Source organism: Echinops telfairi, unplaced genomic scaffold, assembly GCF_000313985.2.
Source record: "Echinops telfairi isolate 266 unplaced genomic scaffold, ASM31398v2 ScPeMD7_2291;HRSCAF=2852, whole genome shotgun sequence".
Lineage (NCBI taxonomy): Eukaryota > Metazoa > Chordata > Mammalia > Afrosoricida > Tenrecidae > Echinops > Echinops telfairi.
This window is the reverse complement of record NW_022106189.1, coordinates 20703328-20730511: the sequence shown is the minus strand read 5'-3', so window position 1 is coordinate 20730511 and position 27184 is coordinate 20703328. Positions and strand designations below refer to the sequence as shown.

The following is a 27184-nucleotide window of genomic DNA, read 5'->3' as shown; positions in this document are numbered from 1 at the left end:
AGTAATGAAAAAGTATTAAATCATAATTGGCAAAAAAACAATCAAACTGTTAAGATGTTTCCTTATTGCTTCTTCACTGATATCCTCACTTGCAATAGTCTTTGCTTTTATCTGAGCATCATTGGCTGTGGTTTTCTTGTTGTTGTTGTTGTTGTTGTTGTTAAAATCCATCGATGCCTTTGAGTCCACTCTGGCAGTGATCCTACAGGACAGAATAGAACTAATGACTGCACAGGGTTTCAGAGGCTGTAAATATTTGTTAGCAGTTTTGTGGGCATGTGATTCACAGATCATACACTTCAGTAGTTCAGTCACATCGAGGAGTTGTACAATCATCACCACAATCAGATTCATTTGACGGAGGTACACATCTATGTCTCTTTGCCTCCCATTTCTGTCCCGGCTCACAGCTTGATCGGTTCTGGGTGGTGGTGACAGTATTGAATCCCCCTGCCAACGAATAAACCACCAGCAGCTTCTCAGGAGAAAGACGGGGCTTTCTACTCCCATAAACCGCTAACGGTGCCAGAAACTCGCAGGGACGGTTCTACCCTGTTCTACAAGGTCACTGAGTTGGTATCCACTTGCTGGCAGTGGGTTTTGTCGACTAGTAAGTGGAACACCGTTCTACCACTGTGTTAGTCTGGGTTGACTAGAGAAACAAATTCAGGGCACTCATATAGATGGAAGAGAGTTTTATATCAAAGAGCAATTGTACATTAAGAAAACATCCCAGCCCAGTCCAGATCATGTCCATACGTCTGATATTATCCCATATGTCCGATACCACTCTATAAAGTCCTCTTCAGACTCACGCAACTCAGGCAATGATGCCGGTTGCAGAAAGATCACAGGCCAGTGGGTGGACAGTCGTGGATCCAGTGATGGTGGAAGCATCTCAGCGCTAGTGTGGGTCTCCATGTGGCTCCTCCAGCTCCAGGGCTCTGGCTCCATCAGTGTAGCTCCATGTGGCTTGTCATCAGGAATGTCTCACAGGGAGACAAAGCAGAGAGAGTCTGTGTGTCCTGCTTCCATGCCCACACAGAGGCCTCACTGGCTGTGGCCTGATTGACAGGCTAGACTCCACCCCTTCGCAAGTTGACAGATTATGCAACAACCACCTTCCACGTGTATCGTCCAATTTGAAGTAGGTAGTAGGTGCTTTGTACTACAGAGAGTCCCAGGCCTCTCTGCAATGCAAGGCTTGCCTCACTAAATACAACACTGCTGTCCCCACTCCACAGAGGAGCAAACTGTTGTTACGTAGAGGACCGAGAATTCAGGCCCCTACAGCCGCATGTCAGACCCAGAACCCCAGCGCACACACCTGGGCCCCCAGTCACATGAAGGTCCAGCTATCTTTTTGCACTCACCTGCCCACCCAACAGCACTGCGGAAGAAAGGCCTGGCAGTGTGTTTCCAGAAAGATCACAGCCTAGAGGACCGTGCAGGGCACTTGTCCCCAGTCAAAATCAACTCCAGGGCAGCAGGCCTCGTATGGTTTTGTGTGTGTGCTTCAGGGCTCAGAGATGCTGCAAAGACTCAACCTTCCAGATGAGCTGGAACAGCAGCAAACGAGGAGGTGGCCACGGGGAAGTGAGGAAGGCGGTGTAAGAAGGGAAGGGGGTGGGGTGCTGGAGCTGTGAAATAGGAGGTACCCACGGCAAATTAAAGTGTTTATTTACAGGAAACCCATGAGAAGCAGGCACAGAGGGCGGCAGAGCAGGTGCTGGGGCAGTGGGGGCACTTGGGAAGGAGGCCCAGGGCCGGGCTGTGGAGGAGAGGGGCTTTGGCTGGCTGTTTCTGCTGAAATAGCCCCCACCCCACCCCGGAAGTTCCTCAAGCGAAGACTTTGAGGAACTCCATCAGGCGAGGGTCCTTGTAGAGCTTTTCTTCCAGGGCCAGGTACTTCAGCGGGGCGAGCTCCTTGTGTCTGCAACAGAAGGTGGAGCGAGAAGGCATGATGGCGTTTGAAGCCAGCAGCCAAGACCCACCCCACCTTCGGCCCCCTCCCCGCCCCCTCACCGGTTGAGCCGCTGCTCTAGGATGCGGATGCGGAACATGGCCTGGGAACAGTAGCTCAGGTACAGGTCTTCGTCCTCGGACGTCAGGGTCAATTGGTTCTCCTGGTACCACTGCTGCTTCTTCTGCAGCTCCTGGGTCTCCTGTGGGACCCAAGGAGGAGAGGAGAGAGTCGATGGGGCCCGACTCTCACCCAGGCTACCACCCCACTAGTCTGCACACAGGAGCCCACTGCCCCCACCCGTGGAAGTCGGAAAGGCAGAGGCAGGGGCTGGCTGCACCGAGACCGGCACCAAGAGCTGTGAGGGCCTGTATGGAGGGGCATCCTGAAGGTCAGAGGAGGGGTCAGAACAACGGAGCATCTCTGGATAAGTTACCTACACTTTCAGAGCTTCCAACTTCTTCACTGGAAAAATGAAACTCATCACACCCACCCCCAACCTTATGAAGCTGTTTGCAATTAAATAGATAATATATGGGAAGTACATGGCATACACTTGGCCTGCAGAAATGGGTCAAGGACTAGGAGTTGTACAACACATCCATCCACTCTATCTATCCACCCACCCATCTACCTTACCCAATGGCCAACCTGATCCATCCATCCACTACCCATCTACCTTATCCAATGACCAACCTGATCCATCCATCCACTCATCTACCCTATATATCCACTTATTCACCCCATTCATCCAATTCTCCTACTCCATCCATCTATTCATCTACCCATCAACCCATCCACCCATCCACACATCTACACCACATACTCACCCCATTCATCCAATTCTCCTACTCTATCCATCTATTCATCTACTCATCCTTCCATTCACCCATCCATCCACACATCTACACCATATACCCACCCCATTCATCCAATTCTCCTACTCCATTCATCTATTCACCCATCCATCCACCCATCCACCTACGCATCCACCCATCTATCCCAAATATCTGTCTATTCACCCCATTCATCCAAATCACCCACTCCATCCATCTGTTCACCTACCATCCATCCACCACCCCATGCCCTCATCTAACCCGTGCATCCAGTCATTGAATCATATCTCCGTGCATTCATTCACCCACCTACCCACTCATCCAACAAACACAGTGAGACAGAAGCCCTCACCCTGGGGAAACTCCTGGCGCGTGCGCACACACCCATGACCCACATGGTCTGGGAGGTGGCTCAGCAGACAACCCTGGGTCCGTTTCCTAGGTGAAGCGGCCAAGAGTCCCTGCCGTCCCTGTCCCTCCCAGGGCCCGGCCCGCACCTTCTCGAAGCGGGCCTGGATGAGGTTGGCCTTGTCGATGAGCCTCTGCTTGAAGTCACTGAGACACTCATCCTTGAGGCGCACGGCCTGCCAGCGCGTCAGCTTCTCGCTCGCGGGGAGCTGCGCCAGGAACGGGGCCAGGTAGTCCAGCTGCGTCTCCATCTGCCGCATGTGCTCTTCGTGCATCACCCGCTCCTGGGGGAGGAGGGGCGGAGTTCTGAGACCTCCCGAGTGGCCCAACAAGGTGACAGTGCAAAACGTGGCCTCAAATCCAGTGCCCAGCGCTGGGGCCCTCAGGGGGACCTGTAGACTGGTCTCTTCCACCGCGTTTGAGGATGGCAGCCCAACCCTCCTTTCCTCTGTGCATTGTGGCTCTGCGGGGATCAGGGCTGTCAACGAGTAGCGTGGTGGTGCCTGACACACTTTGCCCAACAAATGGAGGTGGCGGTGGAATTGTGAGGTGCCACCTGGTCACGTCCAACTTCCTCTGACCCCAAGTGCCAGTGGGGCTGCCCCGTAGGGTTTCTTATGCTGCAGTCTTCAATAAGAGCAGTTTGTCCCTGTGCCCCCGCTGGGTGGCCTTGAACTCACGGCCTTTCCTTTAGCACAGAATTGGCTCAGAAGTGCGGTGGGGGTTGAGGCAGTCACCGGGTGCTTTGTCCCAGCTCTCCTCCTACCCCTTGCAGTGTACCCCATCCTGGCCCAGAAGCCCCTGGAGGCAGGGGGAGACCTGGCCTGGCTTCTGAGGGCTCTTTGAGGAAGAACACAGCACTATCGCCAACGCCAGCCTCCATAAAGGGCTTGGTGGAGGTCGGGAGGGGGCGGGTGGGGGTTTCACAGGGCTGGTCCACGAGAAGCCAGCTTTCCAGAAGCCACGGTCTGGGTCGGCGAGGGCGGGGGCTCACCATGGCCTCCCGGTACTCCTTGCTTTTCTCATTTCGCTTGGTGTCATAGATGGAGATGGTCAGCGTGTGGGCCTCTTCCTCTTCCTCTCGAAGCTTCAGGATCTCCAGCACCTGGGGTGGGGAGCCAGGGTGTTAGTTAAGCCACACCCATCCCTGGGTGGTAAGGCCACGCCCAGCCCTGGGTGGTAAAGCCCCGCCCAGCCCTAGGTGGTTAGGCCACACCCATCCCTGGGTAGTAAGGCCACGCCCATCCTTGGGTGGTAAAGCCCCGCCCAGCCCTGGGTGGTAAGGCCACGCCCAGTCCTGGTGGTTAAGCCACGCCCAGCCCTCCCCACCTGGCCCTACCTCCAGCTCCGACTCCCAGGCCTGGTGTCTGCACTGCTTTTCCTCACTCTTGAGCTGCATCATGGTCTCGAACTGGTAGAGCAGCTTCTTTGTATGCTCCATGGGCTCCACCTGGGGCAGCAACCAGCGGGGACCCCGACTGTGTCTCGGGCTGTGGTCGTGGGTGGATGGGCCCAGCCACCCAGCTGAGATCTGCCCATTGTCACTTTCTAGCTATGTGACCTGAGACCCGTTAGCTTTTCTGCCGTCACATTTCCTCCTGTGTGAACACCCAGATACTAGGAGCCAGAAAGAAAAGCAGACCCCCGGGCGTGGGTCCTGGGGACGTGGGGTCTTCTCTGCCCAGACGAGCGGTGGGTGAGGGTGTCTAAGCCCACTGGGTTCTCCACCTTGGTGGAAGGGGCAGACACTTTCAAAGGGGCTGCAAAGAGAGGGATCCCTGAGAGGGGAGCCTTGATTTCCCAAAAGGTGATGGGGTGGAGGGGGCAGATTTCTGATTGGGAAGTAGGTTTCCTGTCCTGGTTGTCCCATGTTGCTGGGCTGGGGCAGAGGACCCCTGGTGACTTCCCCTTCCCCACCCATCTGTCCGAAGTTGTTAAGTAGCTAGATACAGGGATGAGGTGTGGGTGGGGGATTGTCACTCCCATGCCTGCAATGGCCCCCATAAAGGAGGTTGGGAAGAAATCTGGCAACCATTCGACACTTATCAAGACCCAAACTGAGCATGTTCAAATTCAAGCCCCCAGCCCGGTGGGAGGTACACCTGGGTGGTCCAAACTAGGCCAGTGCCCATGACATCTCCCAGGTGGGCTTAACACAGCCAATGGGGGTCAACCAATACCTTCAACCCCACCGTCCCGCAGCCAGGCATGAAGTCAGGGCGCCTGCTCTGGGACTTCCTCTTTCCCTCTTTTATTACCCTGCTCCTGGTCAGTGGCATGTCGGAGGGTGAGGTCTCCCTCCCCCTCGAGGACACACATCCCCCTGCCAGGACCCCAGGACCGCATCCTCTCTTCCCCCAGAGCTCTCTCATGCCCCGCCTGGTCCCAGGCCTCTTGCCCTGTGCTCAGACCTCTGCGAATTCTTGTCCTTTCTCCCTACTCGGTCCTGGGATCCCTCCCCACCGTTCCCCAAGTGTGGGCAAGCGGTCCTCCGAGGTTTCCCGTGACCAGTTGTGAGCCCCACCGCGGTTTCTGCAGGGCTCTGCAAGATTCCCTGAAATAACGTGTACTTCTGCCATCCTTCATAAAAAGCCACTTGGATTGAAAAACGGGTTTCGGCGTGAGCTCTTTCTCGGGCGAAGCCAAGTGCGGAGGTAAAACCCACTGGAGATCTTACACAGCCAGCCGCCAGCGCCCCCGGGCCCACCTCAAAGCTGATGCACATGTCAGGCGTCATGATGATCTTGTTGCCCTTGCTGTCCACCTCGGTGCGCCGCAGGAACTCGCGCTTGGAGGCCGTGATGTGCTCGTCGCGGCAGTGGTAGCGCAGTTGGATGCGCTCCTCCACCATCAGGAACGTGCGCTCCGCCACGTCCTCGTCCGCAGGCTTCTTGGGGTTGCGGGAGAAGCGCTCAGTGATTTTCTGCAGGGCCAGAACAGGTTGAGGGAAGGCAGGGGGAGGGCGCTTTGCGTGCAGGCAGTGGCGCACCGGGCGGGGCCTCCCATAGCTTGGGACTTCCCCTGGAGCAGAACACCCCCCCCCCCAGCCCTCAGGCCAGGCAACTCCAGCTCTGTTCCGTGCTAGCTCTTCACCCAAACTCTGCTGTGCTCACTTGCACACCTCTAGAGCCGGGGAGCTCACCATCTTTCCAGGCTGGTCACTGCTAGAAAGAGTGGCTTTGGTGTGGGACCATTAAACTCAGGGGCCAAATCCTTTCTGATGACATGGAAGAAAACCACCCAAATGCGATGTTCAGTGGTTAACATGCACCCCCCTCCCCCCAACATTAAGGTAGGTAGAAAAGAGGCTTACAGTTAGACCCATGAACGCATGGTAACTAACACCTGACAGATGCCATTCTGAGAGATTTTTACGTTTCTTTACGGATTTCCCCGAAAGTTCGTGTGTGTGTGTGTGTGTGTGTGTGTGTGTGTGTGTGTTATAACAACACTGCCCCCTTGGCCCAGTGGTCAGGAGCCCTAGTGGTGCAGCGGTGAAGTGTCAGATTGCAAACCTGAAATGTCTGCCGCCCTGTAAGCGTGATAGATGGCCGGCCGGCCAGCCTCGGAAACCCTCCGAAGTCCTGCTCTGCCCTCTGCTTTGGTTCACTGGCTTATCCTGACACCAGGCCACCCGGGGAACGTGCTTCCGGGTCAACTAGTTGGCTCCCAGTGCTCAGGAACATGGCCCTAAGAGCCAGTGTGCTCTCCACCCCAAGGTGACCTACACCCCCTGGTCCCCAGACCCAGCCAGCTCCTACCACCACAGGCCGGGGGTTGGACTCCGGGCTGTTCAGAGCAAGCTTCTTGACCCTGGGGCCGAACTTGACATGGCGGGAGGAGAGGAAGTCCGCTCGGCCCAGGAAGTACTCATCCATGGTGGTCGGCGTTTCCTCCCTCTTGATGAGGCCGTCCACCCGGGCCGACTCGTAAAACTCCATCACACGGTCATTCTCGGGCAGCATGGACTTGTAGGCGTGCACTGTATCAGGGCGGGTCAGCACCAGGACCTGAGACCCTCCTCAGGCAGCTCCCCATGGGGGTATGCATTAGTGAGATAACCAATCCCCTGCTGGCTACTTAGTTTGTGACCAACTGTTTGTTCTTCTAAACAACTCCATGTGGGATGTCTGTGACACACTTTCTTTGTTCTTGCTAATCACTGAGGACGCTGGCTCAGCATGAACCAGTGCAAGGCCACTCCAGAAAAACCGGGCCATTCCATCTCCTACCAGCCAGGGGTGGGGAGGTGGCGGCTGCTTCGCCCACTTGGCCATACAAGCAATCAGAACTCTCTCCTTCCATCTTTGCCAACTTGAGGGGGTGTAAAGGGATCCCTATCTATCTGTGTCAGTTGGATTTTAAAAACAAGTAGGTGTTGTGTATGTGTGTGTGTATTGGGGGGGGGGGTCTGTAATCATTTTTTCAAAGGCACCTTGGCCCTAAGTGTTTACTCGGTGAATTCTTGATGAGGCTTGTGGATTCTCTCAAAGTACGACCTTCCCAGCTTTGCCAGCTGTCGGGGCCCATGGCCGCATCCACACATTATCTGCCACCCTGTGCACTGCCTGTGGGTGGGGGGTAGTGGGTGGTTCCCTGCTCAGTATCCTGACCGCCTTTAAATGTTGTCTCTACTGTGTCTCTTGGGTGTTTCCTGCCCACCGCCAACTATGGAGTGGTCCCGGCTGTGACGTCTCTGTGGGTTTTCTGAGTTGCCCCCAGCCTCCCCATGCTTTCAGGCTTGCTTTGGGGGACAGAGGCAGCTTCTGTTGCCTGCCACCCAAGGACCCTGTGGCTCCAGGGCTGCTGGTTTCCTCCCGTCACACACACACACACACACACACACACACATACACACACACATGCAAGGAGGCTATTCTAAGGAGTGTGGAGCCCACCCTCTCCCCTTGTTCTTGGCTGGCTGGCAAGGGGGCCCACGCACCACGCAGAGCCTGGGGGTGGCCCGGCTTGAAGTAGTCGACATTCAGGCCTGTCTCCTGGTTTATGTGCCTCAGCTCCAGCCTGTCCTCCCGGTTCTGGTACCACTGCTTGATCTCCAGAAGGTCGGTGCCTGTGGAGCCATGACGTGAGTGAGCTGCAGCCAGGTCACTTCCTGCAGCACTGGTCCGAGCACTCACAGCTCGCCTGCCCCCACGTGGAGCCCCTCCTGGCCCAGCCCCTGCCCCTGCCCCCCCTTCCCCAGCTGGGCTGCCCCCTTACATTCCAGATCCCTGTAGATGCTCAGGCAGCACACGAGGCCGTTGCTGTGGAGGTACGGGGCCCACTTCTCCAGCTTGGCCTTCTTGTACTGGATGATTTTCTGCCCATTGGGGCAGCGGGACTCGAATGCTGTGGGCACAGAGTGGGGCTGAGGGCTCTTCCCATGGATTGGGGCCGCCTGGCCTGAGCTAGAAGGCAGCTCCACAGAGAAGCGGCCATCGGTGATCTACCCGATCCCCCATGGCTGGACACTGAGGTGGTTTCCAACGTCCTGGTATAAGAAACAACTTCACTACCAACTTCCATGCCGCACACGGTTTGCTTTGGCTCATTATCCACTCAGGGCAGGCTCTCGGCTGTGGAATTTTCCCCGGTCCTCCCTTCCTGTCCCTGGCCAGGCCTCGACCCCTCTCAGCGGTGCTCTCAGACCAAGATGAGGCCCAGGCCCACAGAAGCTGGGGCAGAACCCAGCATACGCTTCCCAAGCCTGTCTAAAGCATTGTCCGGCCTCCTCTACCCTCCTCCGCACCCTGAGCTGACTCCATCTGACCCTTACCTTGGGGGGGCTCCTGCCTCCCGGGACCCTCTCTGCTTACCCCCAACACCACCCTAGCCTTCAGCCCCTAAGCTGGACTAGTGGGGGGCAGGGTCCTCCTCTGGGCCCCGTGACACCCTCTGCACATAGGCCTCCCTGTGGATCTGGGTGCCCCGGCATGAGTCACCATCATGTTTCTACTTGGGCCATGAGTACCCCGTCCTGCTTTCTCTGCCTACCCCTCCATGCCCTGGCATCCCTGCCTCATGTGGGCCTAACTGGCCACAGCCTCCTGTATGCAGAGGGCATGAGTCAGGGGCAGGCTGTGGCCCCCTCCCAGGGATGCGGCAGCAAAGGGCGGCCAGTGCAGCCCGGCCTGGTCACTGCCCTGGAGCTGGGCCTGGGGAGGGTGGACACACAGTACCTTCTGGGGAGATTTCGATCTGTTCCACCCACGAGTGAGGCATGTCGAAGCCCTTCTCCTCATCCTCTTTGCCCTGGGAGAAAGGTGGGGTGGAAGGGGTAGTGAGCATTCCATAGAAACATGCATGCTGTCCATCAGAAACGCTTCCCCAGGTTGATCCCAGGGAGCTCAGAGAAGTAGCCATCCGTTTTTGAGAAACGACAGCTAGTCCGCGAGGGTTTGCGGACTCCAGAGGGAGGCCTCCCTGCTCCCTGGCAAAATGCTTGTGTAGGCAGGGTACATGTGCAAACAGTAAGTGATTAAAAAAAAAAAGTAAAAGAATACACTATGATGAACTCGTGAGTCCTGGGGCACCCCAGCCCTCCTGTGAGAAAACCTCTCTCCCCTCTTCAGACTTAGGAGGACGTGGTATTTGACCTAGCGTCACCCTGGTCGGCTGTCACAACCCCAGTGACCCTGGGAGCAGATGCTAGGGAGTGCTGAGACTCCCCAGTCAAATGCTTCTCTGCCCCCAGGCTTGTGTGGGGCTCCCAGGGCCCCACACGCCAAGAGTATGCTCTCCACAGGGAGAGGGCAACGCTCAACATAGCAGACCATGGCGGGGTGGGCAGGAGAGCTGCATCCAAGCCCTCACGCTGCACTAGCCCAGGTGTGACCCTGGGCTGCTTACCGGACCTGTGTGGGTCTCGGTGTGCAATCTGTAGGTGGAGGGCATGATCCAGGCTGGCGGTGGTGGTATTGAGAGGTGCCATGGGGTTGAGTCTAACCCATAGTGACCTTGTGTACAACAGAAGGAAACACCACCCGGGCCTGCGCATCCTCACAGCGGTTCCTATGGACGCAGCCACTGCATCACTCCATCTTCTTGAGGGACTTCCTCTTTTTTTATTCCCTTTGCTGTTCCTCCACATTACTGACATGAGGTCCTTCTGCAGGGACTGGCCTCTCCACAAGCTCTCCAAAATATATAAGACAAAGTCTGCCATCCTTGTCGCTAAGGTGCACTCTGGCCTGACGTCTTCCAACAGGGGCCTGTCCTTTTCGCAGTCCGTAGGACTGCAATATTCTTCTCCAGCCTCACAATTCAAATGTATCGATTCTCCTTCAGACTTCTTTGTTCGGGGTCCAAGTGTCACATGCACATGAGACCATTGGAAGTACCATGGCTTGGGTCAGGTGCACCCAGTCTTCAAAGTCACACCCTTGATTTCTGATACTCTAACAAGTGCACAGCAGATTGACCCAATAATGTGTCTTTTGATCTCTTGACTGTTGCGTCCATAAGTGTTGATGGTGGGTCCAAGCAAGATAAACATCTATGGCAATTTAAACCTTTTCTATTTAAACCTTTATCAGGATGTTACCTATAGGTCCAGTTGTGAAGATGCTGGTCTTCTCGACACTGAGTTGTAATCCATAGTGAAGGCTGAACTCCTTGATCTTCATCCATACGTGCTTCAAGTCCTTACTTTCGGCAAGCAAGGGTGTGTCATCTGCACATCCCAGGTTGCTAATAACCCTTCCTCCAACCCTGATGCCACGTTCTTCTTCCCCCCCGCCCCTTGGCTGTATTCTTGTCACGTTCTTCTTCACGTAGTCCAGCTTCTCTGATGATTTGCTCAGCATACAGATTGAATAAGTATGATGAGAGGATACAACCCTGATGCACACCTTTCCTGATTTGAAACATGAATATGCCCTTGGGCTGTACACACAACTGCTTCTTGATCCGTGTACAAGTTCCTCATGAGCACAATGTAGTGTTCTGGAATTTCCATCCTTCTCAAGGTTTTCCATAGTTCATTATGATCCACAAAGTCAAATGCCTTGGTATAGTCAGTAAAAAACACAAACAAACAACTTTCTGGATTTCTCTGCTTTCAGCCAAGATCGGTCTGATATCAGCAGGGATAGTACTTTTTCCACGCCCTCTTCTGAATGCAGCCTGAAGGTCCGGCAATTCCCTGTCAATGTGATGCTGCAACCGTGTTGGATGATCTTCAGCAACATTTTACTTGTGTGTGATATCAATGCTACTGTTCTGTAATTTGAGCATTCTATTGGGTACAAATATGCATGTCTTCCAGTCAGTTGGCCAAGTAGCTGTCTTCCCAATTTCCTGGCATAGAGGAGTAAAAGCTTCCAGTGTTTGATCGGCTTGTGGAAACATTTCAATTGGTGTTCCATCAAGTCCTGGAGCTAAGGCTTTCAGTGCAGCTTGGACTTCTTCCTTCAGCACCGTTCATTCTTGCTCATATGCTACCTCCTGAAATGGTGGAATGTCAACTAATTCCTTTTGGTACAGTGACTCTGTGTATTCTTTCTATCATCTTTTGATATTCTTGAATCATTCAATATTTTGCCGATAGAATCTTTCAAAATGCAACTCAAGGCTTGTATTTTCTTTTCTGCAGTTCTTCCAGTCTCTGATTTGTTGAGTGTCTTTTTCCTTTTTGGTTTTGTAACTCTAGGACCTTGCACATTTCATGATAACATTTGACTTTGTCTTCTTGAGCTGCCCCTTGAAAAATTTTCTTCATTGTAAATATATAATATATATTTATACATAATTTAAATGTATTTACATACACCCCACACCTATGCACTGCATCTGTGCTCTGCTGACATATATTTTCTCCAATTCTTACAAAATTAACATGGGTGGCAGAACTGGTGTTTGCCTAGAGTGCCACGGTCCCTGGCCAGTGCCTGCGGGCAGCACGGCAGACGGGGTCACGTGGTGGGCCCATGGCAGTTCAGGGTCCCCTGAACATTCTTCTTTTCTAGGCAGAGGTGGCCTGGTAGAGTTCCTGACTGTATAACTCCTTACATGCACGATGAGGAGGAGGACGATGATGATGATGATGACTGTGCCCATGATTTACTCCTCTGATCCATCTATACAAGCAGAGGCAAGGCCTCCCTGCTCAGTGTAGGCGGCTCCCACTGCCATCCCGAGTAAGGACAGGAGAACAGGTCCGCTCATGTTTTAACACTGTGGGTATGGAAGAAGGCACGGATCATAAGGCACGGGATCCACAGTGAAGACGGAGTCATCTCCTGATGAACAAGAGCTCCTTGTGTCGGGGTAACTAGGAGAATACTGTTAGAGGGGTGGTGTGAGATCCAAGTAGTCCTTGGTGGTGGTGAGCGTGAGAATCCGATCCAAGTCTTCCACCAACTACTTGAAGGTGGGTCTCTGGGAGGGTGCCAAGTGCCAGCAGTCTCACATCATCATGTACAGCTCATTGGTGCAGTTGGCAGGCTTGTCCATGGGATGCCCCCCTTCAGCAGGTTAAACAGCCCCCCAGAGTGAAGATCTCCCATGTCAACATCCAAAGGACCAGATGGCACTCTGGTGGGTACAGAGTAACAAAGAAGGCTTTGGGGGCCATCCACTTGACCGGGTGCCGCCTGTTGGGTGGTCTGTTGTTGATGTCTCCGGTGAGTCCAAAGTCTATTTTCATCATGTTATTCTCTGTGACCAGGACATTTCTGGCCGCAGGTCTCGATGGGTGCATTTTGGGTAGGCCAAGTACCGTACATACTCAAGTATAAGCCGCGTCTTTCAGCACATTTTTAATGCCGTTTTTGTGGTAAAATTAGGTGCCTCGGCTGATATTCGGGGTGGCTTATACTCAAGTATATACGGTATTCCATGCCTCTGGCCAGCTGATAGGTGCAGGATACCAAGTCTTTGAAGGTGATCTACTCCTCTGGCACATGGTTAATGTGTGGGAGTACTCCATCCCAGGAGGCCTGGGGACAAGGAGGCACTCCTGGAGGTTGCCCTTGGGGGGATACTCTACTATGACATAGCGAGGCCCATCCTGGGTACAGGCTCCAAGGCGATGATGCTTTTGTTTGCTGATCATGTTCGTCATCTCCATCTCTGAGACCAGGCCCTGAAGGCCTTTCTCGGTGGTGTCACCTTTCAGCATCTTCGCTGCTTCCTTGGGCTTCTCCTTGTGGATGTCCACAGCTTCGGCCATGACCACTTGCCCAAAGTGGCCTTCCCTGAGAGGCTTCTCCAGAGACAGCTTATATCTTGGAAACTCCTATTTTGGATCCTCCCACAATTCATACTCGGAGACCCCTGCCAACATGGGGGCATCTGCCAAGGAGGAAAGGCGTGCCTTTATCCTCACCCATGGGGTGTTGGAGTTCATGGAGGGCTGGACTCGGCAGACACTGCTCCCTGTCTCCTCAGGGGGGTGTGCTTGGTCAGCTTGTGCACAGCCGGCTGAGCCGCTGTCTTCAGGGGGCACAGGGTGACGGTCACCACCATGCAGGCAGTTAGGAAGACCCCCGATGCAGTAAGTCCAGGTAGTCTGGGGAAGTGGTAATGTCTTCTTCTCTTACGGGAGCTGGCAGAACGGTCAACCATGCAGAGTGAAAGGTTATCCCTATAGAATTACCCGCCAAGCACGTATGTTCCCCAGCATCCTCAAAAGTTACATTCTGAATATAGAGAACTTCAATCTCTTTGTCGGTGGTGCTAACACCTGCAGCTTGAGAACCTTCAGGTAGGGCAGCCCGTGAGGCCCATGTTGGCTGCTGTTCTTTTCAACGTGCTTGATTCACTGGATGTGGGGCTGGACGCCCGAGGCTGCGCTCAGGTTTGGGGAGCCGAGAGGAAGAAAGAACTTGGTCTCCGCTGTCAAACTTGGCTGCCAGCAAGCGGGGAGAGCACAAGCGGGGAGAGCACGCAGGGGCTGCAGCCTCGGGAGGAGACGGGGGCCCTAGCTTTGTGCGGTTGCCGCCTGGGCCGCTCCGGCCCTTTGAAGTGTTCCATGCAGCTCTTTGACATCATTTCTTCCATTTCTCCTTTAGTTGCTCTGCATGAAGAGCAGGCTTCCGAGCCTCTTCTGACATCCACTTTGTCTTTCCTTGTTTCCTGTCTTCTTAGAGCCCTTTTGCTTTCTTCGGGAATGATGCTCTTGATGCCCGCCCCCAGCTCCGGGGGTCTTTTGTCACTTGTGTTCGGTGCCGGAAATCTGTTCTTGAGCTGGTCTCGAAGTTCTGATGGGCTGGACTCAAGATCCTATTTCAGCTCTCATGGGCTTTTCTTCAGCTTTAACCTGAACTTACAGGTGAGCAGTGGATGGTTATATTGAGCTTCTCCATCGTCTCTTCCCTCCAAGAGAGTCCATTTGATTTCCATGTATGCCATCCAGAGAAGTCCATGTGTACACTCAGTCACCTTTTGTGTTATTGAAAAAAGGGTATTTGCTATGAACATGCCATTCATTGGTCTTGCAAAATTCTATCATGCGATCTCCAGCTTCGATTCTATGGCCAAATACTTTTTAATACTGTTCCTTCCTCTTCGTTTCCATTTGGCATTCCACTCTCCAGTAATTACCAATACATCTTGAATGCATCTTCGAGCCATTTCAGATGGAAGAAGTTGGTAGAATTCTTTAATTTCTTAACACTAGCTTTTGTGGTTGGTACATAAATTTGAATAATAGTTGTATTGATGGGATTTTCTTGAAGTCGGATAGATATTGTCCTATCACACACAGAATTATATTTCAAGATTGATTTTAAAGTGTCGTTTTTTTTAACAATGAATGCAACTCCATTCCTCTTGGTTGTGTTATTTCTAGTATAGTTAATCATGATTTTCCTATTCAAAATGGAAAATACTGTGCACTTTTGCTCACTAATGCCTAGGATAGCAATCTTCCATTTCATTTTTGATGACTTCCAATGTTCCCAGATTCATACTTTCTGCATCTTTCAAGTGCCGATCATTAGCAGAGTTTTGCAGCTGTTTTTGATCTTAACTTGAGTCGCACCCCATCACCAAATGAGGACCCCCTGGGCTCCATTCCTACAGGCTTCTCCTCCCCACTCACATCACCAAAGTGGACTCCACTCTGAGAAAGCAGCTCCTCTTGGGTCACATCTTGGGTGCCCTCAGACCCGAGGGGTCGTCCCGGGGCACCATCTCTGGCAGTGTTCTGCTTCCACTATGCAGGCCTTCAGTATCTGACAGTGCTCCCAAGCTTGGCCTCAGGTTTCAGCGGCTCCTTCCTCCGAAGTGGGCAGCCGATTCCTTCCTGGTGGTCTGTTCTTACTCTAGAGCAGTGGTTCTCTGCCTTCCTCATGCTACGACCCTTTAATACAGCTCCTTATGTTGTGGTGACCCCCCCAACCATAACATTATTTTCGTTGCTACTGCATCACTGTCATTTTGCTGCTGTGATGAATCAGGTGACCCCAGGTTGAGAACTGCTGCTCTAGAAGCTCTGCTGAAACCTCTTCACGTTGGGTGACCCTGCTGGCATTTGTAATATCAGTGACAGCTGTCAGCATCAGAGCAACACACATGGCACCACAGGACGACCAACGGAAAGCCAAGTGGTGGTGTTCTTGGCTACATGAATGTGTTACTGGGAAATTGTCACAGTCCCCTAGCCCTCCAGACACTTGTTGGCGGGGAAGGAGTGACCCCAACCTGAGCCTCTGCCCCATCCCTTGCCCCACCCCTGCCCCGCCTCCTCATCCCATATAGCCACACCAAGATGTACCAGATTTCCCACATCGTCGTCATCATAGTCGTTCACCCCCTCTTCCTCCTCATCAGACATGGACAGGTACGGCTTATCGGTCCCCAAGAGCAGGTACTCCCACTTCACAGCATCTCCCAGGTCAAAGACCAAGTTCTGAAGGGGTGGGGGGAAAGGGGAAGCCCCTGAATTTCCTGCCAGAGCCACCCCACCCAACCTGCTCCCAGAGTAGAGAAGGGACCAGGGGCCGGGCCTCAGAGGCCAGACTGAAAGCTCCAGGCACTGCTGAGAACCCACCCTTCTTTGGCCAGGGAAACAGGTGGGGAAGTGGGGCAGGACTCGATTTCCAGTGTGCAATTGGCCTGTGATGATTCCACTCCTGGTCTCCCCGAGACAATTAGAAACCTCTGCCTGGCATGAACCTGGGTCTGGAGGTCATCCTGAGTGACCGGAAAGGGTCCCAGCATGTGGAGCACAGGCAAGTCGAGCCCAGAGACCCTGCAGAAGGGCACCTGGCTGTCAGGTTTCAAAAAAGGTCTCCCCAGCCTTGGATGGTAGCCAAAAGGCTGTCAGGTCAAACCTACCCAGTGGTAGCAAGGAAGAAAGGTCTGGGAATTACAACCAAGAAAACTCTATGGGGAACGATAACGAGGCCTCTAAAGTAAACCAGAGACATACACAATCCAGAGACAAGTGAATGGATTGCTACCCCTGATCCAAGAACAATTAGTTCTTATGACATGGCTCTGCCCAATGCTTGCCTTCGTAAAGAGATCACTGAAAATATGGTGCTACAGCAAAGTGAGTGAAAAAAGCGGATGGTGCCCGGCTATCAAAAACAATAGCATCGAAAAAAAACAACAATAGCCTCCGGGCTTCTTAGAGGCTTGTATTCAAACAAGCAGCTGTCTAAGTAAGACATCAACTAAGTCTCCATGGAAGAAGCACACCAGCCTGTGTGATCCAAGGATAATTAACAATGTAATCCAAATCTGAAGGAGGGAAAGGTATCCACCCTTAAATTGTGAACACCCAATTTGCAGAAGGCCATGGCTCATGGTGGAAGCCCCAAATCCATCTGCAGGGTCCCACATAGAGGAAGCCTCTGGTGGATCCCCTCTGAGCACAGTCGAGGCACGTGAATAAGCTCGCGGTCAGACCGAGACTATTGTAAACTTGATTCTGGCCAATGGAATGAGGTTATAAGGTGGTGCCTGGTCACCAGATCCCACCCCCCCACCCCACCCCCGTGACCCCTTTTGGATTCGTTCTAGTTGTCAGTATGTCCTGTTTTCCCTCAACCGAGGTTTTTCCCCCCTCTGATTCTATTTTAATATTGTCATTGGTCTTTTCTTTTTATCTTTTAAAAAACAGATTTGTTTTGGCACGTTTTCCAGTAGATGAAGAACAGGATGGGCAGATGTCTAGAGATGACTGGTTTGTGGCACACCAGGAATGGGGAGTGGGGAGGCTGGGGGAAATGGGAAGCAAACAATGGGCATAGAAGGGAGAGGATGCTCCAGACCTGACTCCGGTGATCCATACACAACTCTTTTTCTAGAGGACTAGACGACTGAACTGTTGAGCTCTTGGGAAGAAGCTCAGCAACCCTCCAGAGAAGTTCGGCTCTAACACGTGTGGGGTTGGCCAGAGTCAGTATCGGCTCAATTGCATTAGACAACAGCAGCACGTGGCTCAGCGCAGGACAGAGAGGGGGCATCAGGGGCACCATCTCCTCCAAGTGGCTCACTTCCCAAATAGTTCCTAACAGGTGGCAGGGAGGGGGGGAGTTGGAGGGCACCACACATTCTAACCTATCACCCCGGGACCTTGTGCCACTTCCCCGGGATCAGTGTTCCAGAAGGAGGTCAAAGAAAAAAATGACCCCTTGGGGGTCCGAGGAGGAAGCCTTCCTGTAGCAGACCCTAATCTCAGTATTTAATGCCCGGCCCGAGCCCTTTGGGCAAGGCCCTCCGAGGGTGGTCACTCTGCTCCTGCTGGGATGGAGGGGGGCAGGGGGCGTGGCGTGGGGGGAAGGAGAACTGATGGTAGGTACAAGCACAAAGGAACCAGATGGCACAGGTGCTGTGTTTCCTGAAATCCTGTGCGGGGTTCTGTCATCCTGATCAGACGCAGGTATTGTTGCCAGCGGCCACGGAGTCGGCCACAGAGCGAAATGTTCCCCACGATGGGTTGCCCCCAGACTGGTGGTCCACAACCTGGTGGGTTTAAGGCCTTTCTTCCTGGTCCATCTCTGTCTGGGAGCGCCGCCCTGAAGTTAAGGCCTTTCATTGTCTGATTTTAAGGACTGGTGGGTTCGAACGCATAGGGTTGCTACAAGTCGGAAGGGACTCGGAGGCAGTGAGCTTGGTTTCAACTGCGTTCCCTGCCAAGGCTCCTAACTCATAACAAGTGGGCGACCGTCCAGGAAACCAACCAACCGAACCCGACAGTCAACATCATCTGGCTAATGAGCTGTTAAGGGACGAAGGCTTTCCTTCTTAATCAGGAATGAGACAGAGAGGCCTAAACAATTCCCACCTGTGCTTGACGTTATGTTGGAGACACGTCACGAAGAAAGGGAGAGAGAGAAAAACCAGAAGGGCTCAAAAGGAAGGACCACACTGTCATGGCTCGTCTAGAGGATTGTGTAAGTAGAACACCCTGAACAACTGAGTTCAAACTTGCTGCACTTTCAGATGAAATCATCAGGCGGTGCTCCTACATGCTGTAAGGACAGAGAGAGACCACCTCAAGGGTTGGCACCTCTAACTCACCGGTGGGCATGTAGATCGGTGCACGCCTTTAAGCTACTGAAGTCGAACATCTGCAGATTTGGTATCACAGCGATTCCGCCCCAGAGATTTACCCAGCGGAAATTGGTATCTCGCCAACAGACACACACGTACAAGAAGGTTCATCGCGGCGCGATTCAAAATAAACCCAGACTGGAACCATCTAAATGCTGACCAACTGGAGAACTAGTCAATATCTTCCGACATCGTCAACAGCGAGAAATCAATAAACAGTGACAGGCTTAACAACAGCTACACACAAAACCTGGCTGAATCTGATCCAGACGGTGCTGGGCGGAATCTATGCACGAGCACAGACTGTCTGATGGTGTTTACATAAAGCTCCCGAGCAGAGGAAACAGCTGCATGCCGTCAGGAGCCAGGAGAGAACTAGCTGGGGAAGGGACAGTGACCAGGAGGGGGCACGAGGAACTTCCGTGGTGCTGGCCCTGGCTGTGCAGGTGTGTCCTGTGTGTGAGAAGTCAGTGACAGATACACACTGCGTGCACGCGTCTGTACACTCTTGCAGTGAAGGAAGCAGCTAGAGGAGGTCGGCAAGCCAATCAGTGCCATGCCCATGCGTTAAGAATGCAGGTCTGCCCGTGGGGACATGTGATGCAGATGGCTCAGGCGCTCAGCTGCTGACCTGAAGGTCAGAGATCCGAATCCACTCAAAGGCCCCGGGAAGAAAGGTCTGGTGGTCTTCCAGATCCTCAGCCACTGAGGGACCGGCAGAGGCTACCCAGACCAGATGGTGACCGCATGGGTCGTTGTGGACTCGACGGTACCTGTGGCCCCTGAGGCCCCACTGAGCTGCCCACTCAGGTGGGCTGCCCTTCCCTACCCGCCTGGCTGCTACACTTCAGTACAGCGCTCGCAGAAGGCTCTTCAACATGGGCCAACGATCCACAGTACAAATATACACCCATCAAAAGAGAGCTAACTGTTGTGTTAGGAGGGTTATTTGTGGGCACAGCAGTGGCAATGGGGACCAAATATAGGGGCCCTGGGGCCTGGTGGCTGGTTCCTCCCCACAGAGCTGACCACCATCCCCTCCCGCACCCCCTTCCTGTGCCTGCCCGCCCCTCACCCCCCCGTCCCGGGCACCTTGCAGCCATTCCAGCAGTCCTGCATGTTGACCCAGTAGTTCTTGTGATTCCAGAGGCTCTCGATGCCCAGGAAGTGTTCATCCTGAGTGCTGTAGCTGCGGGCTGTGAAGGGGTCTATGAAGAAGCTCTCAGGCACCTCTCGCTTCCCCGACAGCACCAGGACCCAGGCGTGCACACGCAGGCCATGCAGGGGGTCCGGTGCCATCTTCTCCACCTCCTGCATAGGAGAGAGGGTGGCCATGGCCAGACGGTGGGGACGGGTGGTCGGGAGAGCTGAGTCCTGATCTAGATTGCACCACTGGCTTGAGGACATCACCCCAGGGGAGCCTGTTTTCTTAGGAAGAAGATGAGAGGATTGTGGTAATGGTTGGATAAGCCTTCTTGATATGATCAAACTATTGAATTGTATATGCTATGTGTATGAAGTACCAAGAAAACGTTATTTTTAAAGATGGGGGATCCGATATGGTTACAAACTGGACTCTGGGGTTCTAGGATAATTGGAGTTTACTGGCTTTATGTGCTGTACTTCTGGGTGAGATTTCAGCCAAAGGAAGGTCATGAGAAATCCCGTGTGGCTTTCTTGTTGACCTCCCTCTGGGTGGTCCAGGACTAGATGACTGTGTTGGGTTCGTTATTGGAACCTCGGGGCCTGAGACCAAAGAACAGACTCCATCAATGGGAGGTGGAAAGGAGTCGGGGGAGAGGGCGAGGATGAGAAGAATGTGGGGGGATGGAAGCAGAGATAGGAGGATGGAGGGGAAGAGGGAAAGCTGGAGGGGTGGTGGGAGGAGATGTGAGGATTCTTGGAAGGATGGGAGAATGGATGCTGGAAGCGGATCTAGGAGGTTGAATGATGAAAGGAGAATAGATGGATGGATGGATGGATGGATGGATGGATGGATGGATGGATGGATGATTGGATGGATGGGAGGGTTATGTAGGTATGGACCCAGTAACGAGTCCAGGACAAGGAGTGTCAGACCTGCACTGGGGTCCATGAAATCCATCACGTCCCTGCCACCTGTCAGCCACCTGAGGCGAGCGTGGGCTGGGGACCTAGCACTGTGGACCCACCAGGAGGCGCTCTTCTTCCTCCCTCAGCCGCTTCATCTCCTTTGCTTTGATCTCCTCCTGCCTCTTCATCTCCTGCTCCTGCTCAAACCTGCTGCTCAGGTCCCTGGGGGGTCTTATGGCGTACTTCTTGCATGGGGCCTTCTCCTCCTCGAGGACCACCTGCCACCCAAGGAGAGAGAAGGGTCAGTGGCTTTGAGCCAGCCCCGCCAGCCCCGCCAGCCCCGAGCACACACGGAGCTGCGGCCCCTCTGACCGGAGGTGGCCAATCTCTGGCTCCCAGGAGCGGGGTGTTCTGAGCTCTGGGACCTTCTCCTTTCTCTGGCCCCGAGGTTCATCATCTGTCAAGTGAGGAGGCGCTTAAGGAGCCCCCAGGTCAGGAGGAGGGCTGTTCTGAAGAGCAGATGCAGTCGCATGCCTCCGAGAGGAAGGCCGAGCCTCTCCTCCTAGTTGTCCACAGCCCCGTGAGCTGTGTGACCCCATCAGGGCAAGTGCTTGGGGGATGCGTGTGCAGATTTTCGGACCTCGTCTTTGGAGAGCTTCACGGGTGGACCTTAAAGTAAGAGTTCGCCAGGCAGGGAGCGCCATGAGGTTCTGTTTGTGTGCCCATGTGCGCGTGAGTGTGCCCAGAAAGTGCTCCGGAAAGACCCTTGGGGAGGCTGCCGAAGGGGGGCTCAGGGTCCCACTCAGGCTTCCTTCCCTAGGTTTCCACTGACCAGCTGGGTGACTTTGGCCATGTTATTTCCTCTCCGACGTTCCTCTGTACACACCCATCCGTAGAATGTAGTTGTTAGGTGCACGGAGTGGTTCCAACTCAGAGTTGCACCCTGGGCACAACGTGTGCTCTTCCCATTAGGCGCTGATGGTTGAATCACTGCTATCAGTCGGCCGCCGGAGCAATCCGTCTTGTGGACGGTCTTCTTTTCCGTGACGCTCCGCTTTATCAAGTACTAGTTCCTTGTGGGAAACTAACACTGGGGGAAATAGGACGAGGACGCTAGTCCCTAACTGATCACAGAGGGAATCTGGAAAACTGGTAGTCCACGGTAGGAAAGCCTCCACTTTGGTAAGTTAGAGGTGAAGTCCAAGTACATGATCCTGCTTTAAAGATCATTCCCACAGATTCTCCCCAGCGATGCTGCCTTGAAGTGAGCACACGGGGGTGTTATCTCCCCATAGAAGCAGACATCTGCTCCCGCTGTGGCATCCAGCCCCCCTTATTCCTTCCCCCAATGCAGGTATTAGGTTTCCTCACCTTGATGTAGTTACCACCCATCTTGTGACACATGTAACTACCGAATATGTACGTCTTATGGCTACCTATAAATATCTCACGTTAGTAAAGACACCCCCTCTCTCCCTTCTCTCTTCTCCCGCCTCTGCACGGACCACCAAGAAGAGCTGAGGTGAGCATGCTACCATAAAATGTGTCTGACTCCTTTATTTTAGCCTCTCTCCTGTCTTTCCGATGCTCTATGACTTTGCTATAACCTTTCCACATTATCGCCATTCAACTGCATCTATGGACCCTTCGGTGGTTAGAGGCTGGCTTCTTCTGACATGGCCCGCTCCAAGGAGTGAGCCCTCTTGGACACAGGTCCCCAGTATGCCAGAGGAAGTGCCCCCAGCCCCGCCGCGAAGGAGCATTCTCGCTGGGCTTCATCTAACACAAGTCCGTCTTTCCCACGGCAGTGCTTGGTACAGCCGCCCTTCTTTGCAGCACCATCATCCACTGGCATTCATTCTTCTTCGGTCTTCCTTGCTCCTTGGTCCGGCTCCCACACGCACATGAAAACTCCCTCCAACTTACTACCGCCGACGGAGTCGATGCTGCTAACAGTGACCCTACAGGACAAGGTAGAACTGCCCCTGTGAGTTTCTGAGACAGTAACTGTTGACAGGAACAGAAAGCCTCATCTTTCTCCCAAAGAAGGGCTGGTGGTTTCGAACTGCTGACCTTGCAGTTCGCAGCCCAATGGGTAACCCCTTCACCACGAGGCGATTGAAAAGACCAGGCTTACTTGTCAGAGAGAGACTAGGGGAACCCTGTCACTCTTCAGGTCTGGAGCAGAATTCACCCCCATGGCTCAGTGTTCAGCCTGACAATAAACAGGTCTGAAGGGAAGAGGTGTGAACACCTTGGAATAGTTAACCATTTGAGCTCAGAAGGGCAGCATTTCCCCCAAGGGCAAAGTCCATAAATGTTCGGTGAGGCAGAGGAAGGGAAACAGAAAACACAGCGGGGAAGTAAGATGAGAGATGATCCATTGTGAGGATGGTGGCTGTGGTAGTTACATCATCTGGTGTCAGTTGAGACTATTAGAGAGAAGGGGTGGAGTTGAGCTTGTCAATCAGGTCGCAGCTTGATGACCTTATCTGGAGGCGTGAAGGAGATAAATAGCTCACTGGAGGGCTGATAGACTCTCTGCTGGTCTTCCTGCGAGAAGTTCCTATTGACAAGGCACATGGAGTTATGCTGATGCAGCTAGAGCCCTGGAGCTGGAGGAGCCACATAGAAGAGCCACGCCAGAGCTGAGATGCTTCCACTGCCACTGGATCCACAAGACTTTCCACCCACCGGCCTGTGATCTTCCAGCATTCAGCATCATTGCATGTGCTGCATGAGTCTAAAGAGGAATTTATGGACTCGTATGGACATATGGGGTAATATCAGACTTATAGACTTGATCTGGACTAGACTGCGATGGTTTCTTAATGTACAATTGCTCTTTGATATAAAGTTCTCTCTTACACACACGAGTCTCCCTGGATTTGTTTCTCTAGTCAGTGGCCAACCAAGAGGAAACAAAATCTTCCCGAATCATTGAGTGGGAAATAGATCCGTGCTGTACACGTCCACCCGATTCACAATAAAAAGCTCTTTGAAAAAGAAAACTCGCACTGATCATAAAAAGCAAAATGTCACAGTTTGGACCAGGTGTGCCTTGGTCCTCCACGGACGTCCTGAAGAGGCCTCTTGCAGCAGTTGTAACCAGCGTGGTTTTCCGTCATTCCATCTCTTGCTCCCCGGGCATCGACTGTGGATCCAAGTAAAATGAAATCCTTGATAACGTGCACCTTCTCTCTGGGAACCATGGTGCTGGTGGCTCAGGCCTTGTTCTGTTGTACAGAAGATCGCTCTGAGGCTGCAAGGTCAGCAGTTCGAAGCCATCAGCCGTTCCTCGAGAGAAAGATGAGACTCTACTCCTGTAAAGATTTAGTCTCGGAAAGCCGCAGGGGCAGTTCCACCCTGTCCTGTAGGGTTTCCATGACTCAGAACAGACAGTGAACTTTGTTTGGTTTCTCGCAACCACCGGTCTACCTGTATCTACCTACAAGGATAATCCACACACCTGGGCCACAGCATTGGTCCTTTGGCGTCACTCAGCATGTTTTCAAGGTTCATCCGGGTAATAGAATGTCTTGGAGCCCTAGTGGGATGACGGTTAGGCTAACCCAAAGGGAGGTGACCCTAAGAACCCACCCAACGGCTCTGTGGGAAAAAGATGTGTCCATCTGCTTTGGTAGCTGTCCCAGCCAAGAAATCCCTTGTCACATGGAGTCCCTCAACAGCAACTTCTTAAGGAACTGCCAAACCGCGGGTGGCCCGTCTTACCTCCCACCCACATCCGCCACCCTTCGGTTGTATTAGAAGCAGCGGGAACTCGCAACTGGTGAGGGGTCATCGGGTGGTCTGAGCCCAGCCGTACCTCCTTGGCCTTCGTGGTGAGTGGACACAGCTCCCGCGTCAGGTCCATGGCGCACAGGTCCCTGGAGGCGTAGCCGCTGACGCAGTAGGCGTCGTAGCCGGAGCCGATGAGCATGGAGCAGAGTAGCGTGCTGAAGTCGAAGCAGTTGCCCTTCTGCTGCTTGAGCACCGTGGTGGGGGAGTGCAGGTGCGTGGGCTGCGCAGAGCAGGCTCGTCAGCACAGCTGGCACCAGCTGCCCCACCAGTCACAGCCCGCCTGGCTGTGTTAGGGACCCCACTAAGACCGGGACCCTGGCTGGAAAGCACACCTGACTGTGTGCTACTGCAGAGCCACCTCCGCGCTGGAGAGGCTTTGAGCTTGCTTCTGGGCCGGATGCTCTTGGAGTGCCTTTCAGATTCCCAGGTTCCCGTCACTTGCTAACCTTGTCTTCTCTTTCCTTTATCAGTTCTCTCCCGTTTCCTTCCCTTCTCCCTTCTTAATGGGGACCCGAGGCTTAGAGCTGGAACCATGAAAGGGGGACCCACGCCCTCCAGACTTGCTCCAGACCTTGGGCAAGTGCCCAGCCCTCTCGACGCCCACTCGAACACGCCCCCAACCCCCATCCCCAGGTGTAGACAGGCTCCTAGGCTGTGTGGCCTGAGCCCAGCTGAGCTGCCATCTCCCAGCCTCGGTCTGTTTTCCCCTCTTAAACTTCAGGGGCCTAAGGGTGCAGCCTGTGGTGGGTGGCACTGACCGGCTTGATGGGGTCAGGCAGGGGCACCATGGTGAGGAAGTCGGAGACAAACTGGGCGCAGCTGTCCCAGTTGTAGAGGTCGGAGTAGGACATCAGTGTGGGCCGGAGGGTCGTGCTCACGAACTTCTGCAAAGAACGGACCTGGTGTTTAGATGGGGTTTACAAACAGAACAAAAATCACTGCCCTCAGGTAGATGGCCCCTCCGAGGGGCCCTACGGGACAGGGCAGAACTGCTCCTGTGGGTTCCCGAAACTGTAACTCTTTACGGGAATAGAAAGCCTCGTCTTTTTCCTGCAGGGCAGCTCATGGTTTCGAACTGCTGACTTTGTGATAAGCAGCCCGAGGCGCAAATCATCATGCCACCAGGGGTCCTACGATGGAGTTGGATCCCTCAAAATAGGTGCTGGCATCCTGACCCTTACTCCTGTGGATATGATTCCATTTAGAATAGGGTTTTCTTTTTTCTATATTAAAGGGGCCATATCCATTAAATCCCTTTTGAGATGATGAAAAGAGCCTATTAGATGCAGAGAGAATCAAAGGGGATAGGAGAAGTGCCTCCTGGGCTTCCCCATCAGAGGGAGGCTGATCTCCTTCCCAGCTGTAATCCTCCCCACCCCTGCTGGGCCATTGGGAGGTTCTGGCCACAAGCAGCTGCACATCCGCTGCAGTCTCCAGCCCCAGAGGCCAGTCTGTCCACTGATGGGCAGAGAAGTGAACCTGGCCCCAGTCTCTGAGCCTCCCTGGGCCTCAGTTTCCCCATTTTTAAATGGAATGAATCTAAAGGTTGCAAAACAGTTGCCCACTGGCTTGGCAGGGGTCCACAGACCTGCTTCATTCGGCCCATGCATGAGCTGCCAGCATTTACAATCGAGAGATTCACAGGCAAGATTCCACTTTCCCTCTGCTCTTGATCTGGGCCTGCGCTTCCCTCTGGGGCTGCTGGCATTTGAGTTGATGAAGCTGGGTGAGGTCTGACTCTGGATGGAGACCTTGGAACCTCTGACTACCACCCGATGCCCCTGCTCTCTGCGGCTCCCCCTCCCCTCCGTCCCGACCCTATCCCCACCCCACCTCCACGGCTTTCCACCTCCCCCTACTCCATCCCTGCCCCTCCCTGTACTGTCTGCCCCAATCCCTTCCCTGCCCAATGCCCTCCCCAGCCTTACGGGCACTTGGCACTCATTCAGCGGGTGCAGTAAGAGGGGCACTCGGTCCGGGCACAGGTGACTGTACTGGGAGGAGAAGTTGTCTGCCACCTGTAGAAGCTGCTCCTCCTTGGGTGTGTTGGTTTTGTAGGAAAGGGGCAGCGTGGAGATGTCAATGGTGTCTTTTTCCCTGCGCCAGCACGAAGGATGACGTTAGCTTGCGAGGCTGCCCGTGGCTCGCGGGGCCCTGATCCATGATGGACTCTCCCCTCTTCCTCCTGACTCCACACTACTTCGTGCAAGACAGGGACCGTGATTATCCGCCGCTCTTTGAAGCAGTTGGAAGAACCCAGCACAGAGAGGTTGATTGACTTGCCCAAGGTCACACAGCTAGTGAGACTCACACCGGGCAGGATGGAAGCCAAGCCCTCACTCTCCTGTCCTGGGCTGGTGCCGCCCAGCCCAGGCACCACCATTCTGTCTGCCTCCCCGTCCCCAGCCCACAAAGGGGACACTCACAGGGCCTCCCCTGGAGTGGGGACCTCGATCTCTGCCAACTTCTGCTCCATTTCTCTCAGCATCTCCTGCGTCAGGGTGGCTGTCTCCTTCCGGGGCGGCTTTGTCATTTTCTCGAGCCTGGGGGGGTATTCTACCCCCTCCTCCCGCTCGGCGGCCTCCTCCTCTTCCACCTTCTCCCTCAGGACCTCCAT

At 53.8% G+C, this 27184-nt stretch overlaps 1 protein-coding gene and 1 pseudogene across 3 annotated transcripts; both read right to left on the bottom strand.

The window, feature by feature from the left end:
• Positions 1-1095: 1095 nt before the first annotated feature.
• On the bottom strand, positions 1096-27184 carry DRC7 (dynein regulatory complex subunit 7). 3 transcript variants are annotated; one of them, XM_004704644.2, is made up of 17 exons: positions 26994-27184; positions 26496-26664; positions 25326-25451; positions 24593-24787; positions 20886-21044; positions 19807-20025; positions 15926-16060; positions 9387-9459; positions 8428-8556; positions 8150-8278; positions 6969-7189; positions 5915-6130; positions 4547-4657; positions 4202-4312; positions 3297-3491; positions 2026-2165; positions 1096-1933 (listed from the first exon to the last, which is right to left on the bottom strand). In XM_004704644.2, exons 1-17 carry the CDS (start codon positions 27182-27184, stop codon positions 1840-1842), a joined length of 2613 nt encoding a protein of 870 aa, XP_004704701.1. In that variant the 3' UTR covers positions 1096-1839. The 3 variants fall into 3 exon arrangements, with proteins under 3 accessions (XP_004704701.1, XP_045149636.1, XP_045149637.1); XM_045293701.1 differs by lacking the exon at positions 15926-16060; XM_045293702.1 differs by lacking the exon at positions 20886-21044.
• Positions 12120-14513, bottom strand: LOC115870703 (annotated as a pseudogene).

Coding starts and splice junctions, on each gene's coding strand:
- DRC7 (XM_004704644.2), bottom strand. CDS start 27,184: ATGGAGGTCCTGAGGGAGAAGGTGGAAGAGGAGGAGGCCGCCGAGCGG. Junction 25,452..26,495: donor TGAATGAGTGCCAAGTGCCC/GTAAGGCTGGGG, acceptor CGTTCTTTGCAG/AAGTTCGTGAGCACGACCCT. Junction 4,658..5,914: donor ACATGTGCATCAGCTTTGAG/GTGGGCCCGGGG, acceptor TTGCTGCCCCAG/GTGGAGCCCATGGAGCATAC.